Source organism: Ochotona curzoniae, unplaced genomic scaffold, assembly GCF_017591425.1.
Source record: "Ochotona curzoniae isolate NIBS_2020 unplaced genomic scaffold, NIBS_Ocur_1.0 scaffold_4506, whole genome shotgun sequence".
NCBI classification, from domain to species: domain Eukaryota; kingdom Metazoa; phylum Chordata; class Mammalia; order Lagomorpha; family Ochotonidae; genus Ochotona; species Ochotona curzoniae.
In genome coordinates this window covers 21279920-21290809 of record NW_024467119.1, presented here as the reverse complement: position 1 = coordinate 21290809, position 10890 = coordinate 21279920, and the positions used below count along the sequence as shown (strand labels likewise).

The 10890-nt window shown below is 44.7% G+C and overlaps 1 protein-coding gene across 1 annotated transcript; it reads right to left on the bottom strand.

Moving 5' to 3' along the window:
• Window positions 1–881: 881 nt before the first annotated feature.
• CXCL13 (C-X-C motif chemokine ligand 13) lies at window positions 882–8994 on the bottom strand. Its single transcript, XM_040967447.1, has 4 exons — window positions 8931–8994; window positions 6785–6917; window positions 1460–1540; window positions 882–1188 (listed from the first exon to the last, which is right to left on the bottom strand). Exons 1-4 carry the CDS (start codon window positions 8992–8994, stop codon window positions 1134–1136), a joined length of 333 nt encoding a protein of 110 aa, XP_040823381.1. The 3' UTR covers window positions 882–1133.
• Between the last annotated feature and the right edge of the window lie 1896 nt (window positions 8995–10890).

Genomic DNA, 10890 nt, shown 5'->3' with positions numbered 1-10890 from the left:
CACTATGGCAGCCAATGGTCATTGGGAGAGGTTTGCCTCAACCTTGGATCGGCAAAATCAACAGCATTTTAGGACCCTCAAAATGAGTATTATACCAGGACCGTGGGTTGACATCAGGTCGCGGTTCCCCATCCCCGAGAACTGGGAAATTTGGAAGACCAGGTGTGGCTTCCCCTTTTATCTTCCCCCTTTCCTTAGAGACAATAAAAAATGGAGAATTAAGAAACAATGATTTCACCCACTTTTCCTGATCCTCAATCCTTCCCACCCTGGCCAACCCTGTAATTACCATCAAATAAATAAATAAATAAATAAGAAATAGAATGCATAATATCCTCAATAGTGCTATTTTATTTTGATTTAAAAAGATTTATTCATTTAAAAGACAGAGACCCAAAGAGAAAGAAAAAGAAAGAGAGTTACCATCTCTGATACAGCAATTTATTCCTCAAATGCCTGCAACAGCTGCTGTTGGCTTGGGGCTAAATCCAGAATCAAAGAACTGAATTTGGGTCTCCTTTGTAGGTAGCAGGAATCCAATCACTTGAGCCAACTATGCTACCTCCTAGTATCTGTATTAGCAATAGGGTCTCAGGGATTGAGGCCGGTGGGAACCCAGGCACGGGGATGAAGGCGTAACCATGAGATCAAGTATGCACCCCAATAGTGAGTTTTTAAGCACAGTGGTCCAGCATGTGGATCACTCGCAGGCAGCCTTTTGAGTTTGGGTATAAAAGAATTAAAAGACATTGATCATTTTTAAAAATAAAATGATTGAAAGACATTGATCATGTTCTGGTTTGAGGTATACATTCTCATTCCCTCCAGGAAAGTTTCAATTAAACAACAGATACATGGCATTATCAAAAGAACTGGTAAGATTGGCAACTCAACAACAGTTTGCAAAGACACTCCCCTCCCTGATGGAGATGTTGTGAGCTTCAAGCATGGGTGAGGGCGTTGTGTGGGAAGAAGCTTGGGTTTGGCCCATCCGCATCTGTTATTCTTACATACAGCCTCACACTCATTTTTACAGGGAGGTCTTCTTTCTGGGACAAGATTTGGCCCAACACAGACTACAATCCAGAGCAGAGAGCAATGCAGGCGTACTCATTGGGGACACTCAGCTCAGCTTACTTGGTGATATTCTTAGTCACTGGAGCTGGTGGAGTTGAAAAGGTGTTTTTCCTGTGAAACAAAAACAAAAACAAAATTATGGTTAGAGAAGCACTCACAAGAAACTGTGACTTGCCCCTGAGATATCAATCAAGATTATATTGCGCATTTGGGCTTCTGGTTCCATCAACTGAACAAGAACAGAAAGAGTCTCTCCTACTATATCCAAAGATAATAGCCTTTATTTAAGGAACATCACATATACCTTAACTAGTCAATCTTAGCCACCCAAGAAAGAAAACCCTTCAGTACAAATGGGAAGTACTTGGTGTGATTGACTTACTTCTGCAGCAATTGTATGAGCCTCTGGAGCCATTTGGCTTGAGGTGTCACACACACAACTACCTTAGTCTTCAGCCAAAGTCTGGAGAAAAACGGACAACAAAACAGTGTTACATTTTAGTCACCCTTATACTTTTTAAAAAATAGAAATGCAGCATTTCATTTTTTAAAATGATTGGTTTGCTTATTTGAAAGGCAGTTCTAAAGAGAGAGGGAGGGACAAAGAGAATGATCTTCCATCCCAGTGTTTACTCCTCAAATGGCAAGGACAGCCAGGGCCAGGCCAAAGTCAGGGTCTCCCCTGTTGGGTGGCTGGGGCCCCAAGCACTTGAACCATCCTGTGCTGCCTTCCCAGGCACATAAGCATGGATCTGGATCAGAAGTGGAACAGCAGTCAAGACACCAACACCCACATAGTAAGTGGCATCTCACGTGGCGTCTTAACCAACTGCACCACCAGGCAAGCTGCCAAGTTGTACTTTTAACAATACAAGGTTTGGGTGTCGCTGCCTTCATTGGGGCAGTGAACGGGATTGGGGAGGGGCGCAACCTTGGGCCTGGGAGATTAAGCTTCCAGCAGCCTCCTGGCTGCTGGTGGGTCTCAGGACTGGGCCTCTCATGCCTAGATCCCAGACGACAGCCACCATGTGCACGTGGTGAACTGTTCCTGTGCGGCCAGTGCGCCATTTGATGCCAGGCTCCGCCTGCTGACCGCCCGGCCAGGAAGCTCTGGGGTTTTGTTTGTTTGAGTAGCTGCTTAGTTAGCTCCAGGTTGAACCCATTGTGCTTCTAGGATCTGAAACATTCGTAAAGATTCCTACTGGCAGTAACTCTTCCTTTGTAAAACTTGTAATCACTGAACAATGCCGACCACCAAATACCAGTCTATGCAGAAGCTATGGCTTGGGGTTTGTCCTGCAAAAGTAGCTCCAAAAGCTGGCTAATGTGTCAACTGGTAACGGAACATTGTAGATCAGGCAGGACTGAGCAAACCTTAGCCCACAAGCAAAACTAGAAACCAGGAGGGAGCAGAGGTCATGCCGAGCTAGGCTCTTGTACCTACTGGTCCACATGAGCCAGGGACACTAAACCACAGTGTCTAAGGCAGAGGTCAGAACAGGTGAGGGGCTGTGCCAAGCTGAGTCAGAGCATCCACTGGCATGCGAGTGAACTATGGCTGAGAACAGGCCGGGTTGGGGAACTAAGGGGACAACCCTAGCTGGGTTGAGGTTCCTGCCAAGGGGCGTGCGACCTGGAGTGGGGGCTGCATTCTGATCTGGAAATGGTTGTAGTCTCCTTTGGCACAAATGTGGACTGGAATTGGATGCACCAAACCGGGCCAGACCCCAACACCCTCTGGTGTCCTGGAGGACCAGGGCAGATGCGGGATGGACTAGGCAAGGTCTCAAACCCCTACTGAGCCATGTGTGAGCCATATGTGGGTATAGACGAGCCATGGTTGGGCTGAAACATCCAACAGCAAGAACCAGATTGGGTTGAAGGCCAGTCAGGAAAAGCCACAGTTCCTGCTATGACAGGAGGTGAACTGAGTAGGGCTGGTTCATCGACCCACTGGTAAGCGTGAAACCTGGCATTGGGAGAGGTTCTGATGGAGGAGCCTGGGCAACTCCTCTGGCAGGACACAAACCCGGCAGGTAAGCACAAGAAACATGATAGGAAACAGCCCAGAACAGGCCATGGAAAGTTTCCCACTGGCATACAATTGGCAGGGGTTGGGGGAAGACCAGGCTGAAGCTGTCCACGTCATCCACTGGCAAATCCAGGCACCAGTGTGGGTCGAGCCAGGTTCAGTCGCAACAAAGACTAGTGCACAATACGGAATGCCAAGGTGAGGTTGCCTGTACCGGAAGGGACCACAGTGCCCAACTAGCAAGCATGAGAACAAGGAAGGAGGAGGCAGAGCCGGCAGGGGAATAAGGGGTGGTTCCTTTGCTGGACAGCTACTCCTGCTGGAGAGCATGAGCTGGGATGGGGGCAGACCAGACTAGGCAGGGCTACCACATCTGTGTGCTCAAGTGGCCTGGATCAGGGAAAAGCCGGGCTGGGCGGATTATTCCTACTGGTGCAAACAAAATTAGAGTGGGTAAGGGTTGTTTGGGCTTAGCCACATCATCAGCTGGAATCTGGGAGTGGGAGAGGCCTGGGAGGGAAATAGTGGGCTCATCCCTCTTGGGTCACCACTTCCATAGGCATACTGGCATACTGGCAATCCAGGGTAGGGGGCGGGCCTGGTGGGGATTATTGCGGGATCGCTCCAACTAAGCTCCCACTGGTTTATGTGAGGGCCAAGTATGTGCTGGTCAGAACCAGGCTGGACTGCAACACCCATTGGTTCCAGCGGAAGTTGGGAGTGAAAACAGAACCAACCCAGCAATTACAACCACCAGCTGACCAGGGCGATGGACTGTGCCGGGCCCTGTACTTGCTAGCACATACAAGAAGCTTCTTTGAAGATCTTCCTAATCTAAATGCTGGACTCAGAACCCTAACCAAGAAAAGAGAGAAGACAGAACAGATCAACCAACCATCTCAGCTATGATGGAGTATGTCAATCAGTGGATTCTTCAAGGATCTCATAGTGCTTGGAGTGTCAAGATTGGCAGCGATTCATAACTGCTGAAATATCAAAACCACTTGAGCAGGAACCTCAGAGCATGCCCTACATCTGGGACCTGGGGAGGGTGGGAAACTGGGTGGGCCTTCTCCCTTAATACTCCTTTTAAACATGAAGGAAACAATATGGAAAAAATACTAGTCTTATCCACTTTCCTGTAGCCCTTGAACCTTTTTACCCTAACTATATAAATATTATAAAAATAAATAAATAAATAAAATAAATATAAAAAAATAACAACAAAAAAAGAAGGTTTGGGTGTGAAATTGGGGCTGGGCAGTTCAGAGTATGGAACAAGTGATTTGTAGTGTAGGGTCTGATGAATAGGAAAAACCATTTTGGATTCAACAGGTGTGAGCTGCTACAGCAGAATGCAAAGCTCAGATGTCCCAAGTTTGTGTTTTGTCAATAACATGGTATGAACTGGAGGAAGGCCCACATTGCTACTTCAAGGTGGCTTCACCTCTAATGTCATACCACAGTCTAACATGTGCTTGTTCCCTGAGCTTGGTAGAACAAAATAGGTAATGCAAAAACACTCTCAACTATCTTTTATCTGAAAAACATTCAATGAATTATTTTGTATTTTAAAATTTTTATTATTTATTAATGTGGGGGCAGGCTGGCAGGGTGGGGGATGCTGCCGAGGCCCCTCTCTGTGGAGGCCCCAGGCCTAGCCTGTGATTAAGCTCACGCTCCAGCACCCCCTTGCAGCACCTGCGGCTCAGGGTGTAGGCCCATGCCTGCTTCCCCCGCCCCAGTCTAGAGCCACCTCCAACCCAAAGCAGGAGACTGGAGCTGGAGCCTCTGCCGCATCCTGGCCAGGCCTCCACCCCCTCAGAGCCTCAGGAGGCTCTGAGCTCCTTTCCTTAGTCAACCAGATAGGAGGAAATCGACCCATAGTCCTCTGAAACCTTGACCCACGTACCCCTTCTGCTGAGAAGCTACTGCTAAAAGGACTCAGAAGGGTGAAGAAGTGAGGGGATTCCACCAGGCACTTCGTAAGGACCCTACTGCACGTCCATTCAATGAGTTTTAATGTGTATTGCAGAGCTGATTGCTTCAAAGTGACATCTGTGTCTTGTTGGTCTAAGAAATCAAGCAATAATACAGGTGGAAATGATCCTTAATAGTATTTATCAAGCCCTTAGACCATGTCAGGCACTATGCCTAGCAGGTAACATAGAAATAGTTCAATTCATCTCCAAAAAAACGATCATGTGTTAGAGGAACTATCATTTCTTCTCTTTCTGAGGAGGAACTTGAGGCTTAGAGCATTTGAATAATTTGTCCAGGATTGCACAATGTAATATAATAAAGCTTAGTTCAAAGGAAGGATGTTCGATTCCAGAAGCCACAGCGATTTCCAGAAGCATGATCTGAATGTTAGACATGGTGTTGAGTCAGTGCTATACTTAGGGAAGGCAAGTGAAGTTTCCCAGCAGATAAAAAACTGAGACTTTCCTGTGGATGGTTGTGACTGTAGATAACACACATTCATCTGAGATATAAAATTATGAGTAGCAAGACTCACCCACTTGATTTGGGAATTCTACCCATGCAAGTGCATGGGTGGTCAGAGGTCACGGGAGATTTGGGTTCTCAGGTGAACCCTATAGTTCGGCTTTTAAGTCCACAGTGGATTTATGACCAAGACTCAAGTATGTTTTCATCCCTGACTGGTGTGTGACGTTCTAATAATGCGAAGCTTTCATTTTCTACATCAGATTAAAATGATGGCTATTAAAACAGAAAATTAGACTGCTTTACTTCCCTTGGCTGAGAGATGAGACGGTTGAGTCAAGACTGAGGAAATTTAATTTAAAGAAAGTATTCAGTTTTCTGTACAGCCTGAGAAATGGCTCCTAAATATGTTATGGCCAAGCATCACATCTCTGAATTTCAGGGAAACAATTATGGTTTAGTGAAAACTTTCATTGGCATACATGATAGTGAAAGTATAAACCTTTTTAAAAAATATTGATTTGTATAGTTTTTTTTTCCTAACAACAAAAACAGAAGTTGAAGACAACCAGTCCAAAGTACTGATATCAAAATGTGACAAACGAAAAAACAGTTGTTTACAAATTTTAAGAAGTCTAAAGATGTCTTTGGGAAGAGCTAACAGATGAAAACAATATGTTGAGAAAGAGGCTTTCGAATGGGAAAACCTGTGGGGTGTCCCAGCGCCATCTCTTTCTAATGGTGTCAACTGGGCAGTTACCCTCCCTAAACTTCAGCTTTTCAGTCTGTCAAGGAACGATAACAATACACTTGCCTTACTATGGTTGTCAAAGGAAAACCATGTTTGTAAAGCACCTGCCTAGCTCAGGGCTACTGCCAAGTACACAGTCATGAGTTGTTTGGTGCCTGGGACAGGTTCTGAGAAACGCATTGTGATGGCATTATAGAGCAAACTTCCATGAACTACGACAACTACAGTGTCATTAGATAATACAGATGTAAGGGGGCCATATATGGCCCGTTGTTGACCCAAATGCTGTTACACTGCTCATGACTAAGTTAAATATTGCAAGTTCTTGTTTATTTGAAGTTTTTGAAGCTACACCTGAGTTGCTTGGAGATTCTTGAGTAAAACACAAAAAGTAGAATTTGATCTAATTTCCACTAGGAGACAAATCATGTTATTATTATTATTATTATTATTATTATTATTATTTTGCAACTTACCTGACTTCCTTCCTTGGGCAACCATTGCCAGGAGGTACAATTTGAAGCCGATCAATGAGGCGTATAGGGATGAAGATGGAAGTCTCTTGCACACATTCACACTTCATGTCTGTGTAGGAAATCTCCAGGAGACCTGTGAACATGGTCAGTTGTTTTGATCCCTTTGGTATATAATCAGTTCAGAGAACATATTATATTTCTTTTTTTAAAAAAATGTTTATTCGTTTATTTGAAAGGCAGAGAGAGCAAGAGCAAAGGGAGAAAGAGAAACACAGTTCTTTCAGCCACAGATTTGTTCCCCAAATTCCTGACCAGCGCAGGGCAGGCCAGGTTGTAGACAGGAGACTTGAACTTCTAGGTCTCCCACCTGAGTGATAGGGATTCAGGTGGTTAAGCCAAGCACCTGCTGCATCCCAAGATTCACGTTAGCAGAAATCTAGGTTGGAGGTAGAGTAGTAGGTATACCCTGATAGGGGATGGAGGCCTCCCATGCACAGCTTAATGTGCTGTACAGCAGCATCTCTGCTCATTCTTTATCTACCATGCTAGGCAGTTGAAGATTTAAACATTTCAAGTCAGCATTCCCATCCATATGCCTTTAATTTGCATAGATCTGTCCCAGCTTGACTATTTGCAAGCATTTTCTACCAAAATCTTATTGAAAATTAGCTTCTATAAAACATAGCACTGACTGAAATTTGTGGTAGCCTTCTATGGGTACTCACGATATTGTCTGTATAATAATGTGTGAAAAGTGCTACTCGGTAATAATTAATGTAGCATGGGATCAACTGGTCTTCACTCCCAGCTCAAACAAACCCAGGGCATGACCTGATGGCAGGACTGTGTTGATGGATCAGTGACACTACTAGTTGTTGTTGCTGTTGTTAAAAATTTTTATCATTTTTACACAACACATTGATCTTCCCCTCAGTTGCAAATCATTACCAAATAAAAACCAATAACAAAAATTTAGGAATATTTTATCTATAAAAATTATTACCGTTGGATATTTTTAGAAGTAATCTCTCACATATATTTTAATAAAATCCAATTTTTAAAAAATGTGTTGCATCCCCTTTATCCATAGTGCCTACTCAGATTTTCACAACATTTAATAAGAAAACAAGTAAATAAAACGAAAATGACAAATATTGTATGAGAGCCATTTCAAAGCTTGTGAGAAAATGATATTAAAAGATGCTACGTTAGTGCAAATACATTTGAAATCCATGCACAAGTTTTAATAATATGTGTTTTTCATGATGTCTCCAAAGACCGTGGATATCCATGGATTTGAAAGATTTACTTGCAACTAAAATAAATGTAGCTTTGAGTTCTATTTCCCCTGGACTTTTTGAAGTTCCCTCGTATGACCCTGAGGTCCAAGCTGAAGCTAGGAAGGTGAGGACTTACTCATCGCAAACTATGCGAAAAGCAATGGGAAAACTTCACGAGGAGTAGAAAAATGAGGGGCTTGAGGAATGAAAGTAACACAGAAAACAACATAGCAAGGGGAAAAAGAATCTGCTTTTTTAGGAACAAAGTCTACCTTCTCCCTGAGCAGAGTACACATGGTTTTTTTTCCCCTCTGGCAGTCTACAAACCTTCCCCTTTGCCTGGACATTTATCTGCACATGTGGCTGCTCCACGCAGCTTGCAAGTCTGCTTCCGTACAGACTGTATATGCTTTCTCCCTCCTGTTCATGTGGTGCCTGGCATCCGATGTAAGCACGGGAATTGCATTAAGATGTTCACTTCAAGGCACTGGTTGAGATCAATCTTTAAACCTTTGAAAGTGATTGGCCAGAGGGTGAAGCATTAACAGGCAGGAGCAGTGAGCCAGACATGTACAGAATTAGCTGTATAGGAGCTGAATCTGAAGAAGACCAGCAACATACAAAACAAACATAAGCCACAGGGACATTGGACTCCCAACATAGCCTCCTTGTAAGAAGAAAAATTCTAACAATACAAATACTGTCCATTTCTAAGAGTTAATCCTTAAGCACCTTGCCTTTTAACCATCTAGAAGCAACTGAGCAGTTTTTCCCCCTTTGGGGAGACTTCCTTTTAGGTTTCAATGGAAACGGCTGAAGACAGTTTCTGTTTAAAGGACAGGGAAGGCACAAGTGAAAGTTCTCACCGTGGGCTGGAGGGAGGCTGCTGACCAGCAGTGTGAGCAGCAGAGATGCGGGGGCGAGCCTCATTCTGCCTGCTGGTGTGGTTCCGGCTGCAGCCTTAGGTCCACGCTGTGGGTTTCCACCCCGGACCCTCCTATTTATTCATATCTCTAAGGGCCCTCCCACTGCCTTTGTCTCCAGTAGGTCAGCTGCATCATCAGTTTTAAAACCCCCCAAATATTGCTGAGCTTGCTTTTTAAAAGAAAAAAAAAAACCCCAACTCTTCTTACAAACTTTATGAATATGCTTCAGAGTACTATAAACATAGTAAACGGTTTGTGGAACATGTGAACTCCCAAGTGCCAGGGATGCTGCAGATAGGTGAGGGCAGAGAGAGGAAAAAGCCCCACTTTAGAGGTTCTACGGCACTCTGTTTAGGGTTGCTGTGGGTGATTGGAGCTTTGGTAGCTTGTATTGATGAAGAGCCTTTGAGAACTGCTTCTCCAGTGTGTGTGTGTGTGTGTGTGTGTGGGTGTGTGGGTGTGTGGGTATGTGTGTGTGTGTTCCATGATGCTAGGGACACTTTTGGGCACATAACTCTATCCCCAGCACCTGCGAAACAGCCTAGTCCTTGGCAGGTGCTCAGTAAATATTTGCACACCTGTTATATACACAGTCTGATGCTGATTATGCTACAGGATTTCCTGCCTCTCTTTTCCACCTCTTGTTTGATTCTCTGAAGTATGTGGTTACTTGTGTAGTCTGACCACCATGGAAGTCTTGGAAAAAGCCAGCATGTGTCCTCAACTTGGCGTGCCTATGTCTCAAGGAAGGGATGGAGGCCATGGCTCTGAGGAACAGAATCTTTCAGCTGTGGTCTGCAAGTTACTGTTGGGAGAACCATGTGTTAGGGGAAGGAGCCTTTAGGAAGTTATCGAATGTTGAGGCTCGTCTTAGTCTGTTTAACAAAGGCACGTGTGAGGTTTGGTTCTGGTCCCACCAAATAAATAGTTCATAGGGGGTAATCAGCCCGCAGCCTTAACTTACAGAATAGCAGCTATTGATTAAGAAATAAAGCACATAGACAATGGCCAGACTTGACTATGGACCCTGAACTGCTCTGGTATGAACAGGTATGAATGCATCAAATCAGAGACAGATACACCAAAGAATCGGTGCTTGGTTGTCTTAACTCTTCAACAATTTGGTGCTGTGCGTATCCACTAGCACTGTGGATGTTGAGCATGCCAGGTGCTCCAGCATGTATGGGACTGCAGGGTAATCGCACCATGGACTCTTCATACAGCATGTAGTTCCCTGTTAGGCTGTGACGGCTACAGTGATAGGGAAGGCATTCCTCTTCAGGCAGCCTGGTCACTGGCTAGCGGTTCTAGATAGTCAGAGAGCTCCTAAGCTAATTTCTCAATACTTGAGTGATTTTGTCTGGATTCAGCCGTTATCACCACCCAAAAGAAGGCTACATGTGCTTCCAGATTTGGGCACTCGGAATGCTTGAGGTCAACTGGAGCCTGCTGGCTTCTCTATAAAGCAGATGCTGATATGGGCTTCAGAGCAAACGGAGTTTGTTCAGAACAATTTCTGTGATCAGAAGGAGCGTGGAGAGAGGGAGGAGGCAGGATTGCCATGCTAATCCTCTAGTCTGTGACAATTCACTGTTGAGTTCTGGAAAGAAGACTGACCCCAGAGTCAAGAGGTTGGCATGGCAGCTCAAATGCTGCTTGGGGGTCCCATCCTGTGTCCCAGTGCCTGTGCTGCAGTCTTGGCTCTGGTCCTGCTTCCGGTTCTCTGTAAAGGCCCACTCTGGGAGGTGGCCATGACAGCTTGAGTGCTTGGGTCCCTGACATTCACACAAGGGGATCTGAACTGAGTTCTCAGTCCTGGGCTGTTGGTTACTGGAGGGTAAAGCAGTGGATGATCTTTTGCTTATTTCTCTCTTTCTAATAAATAAAATACATTTCTTAC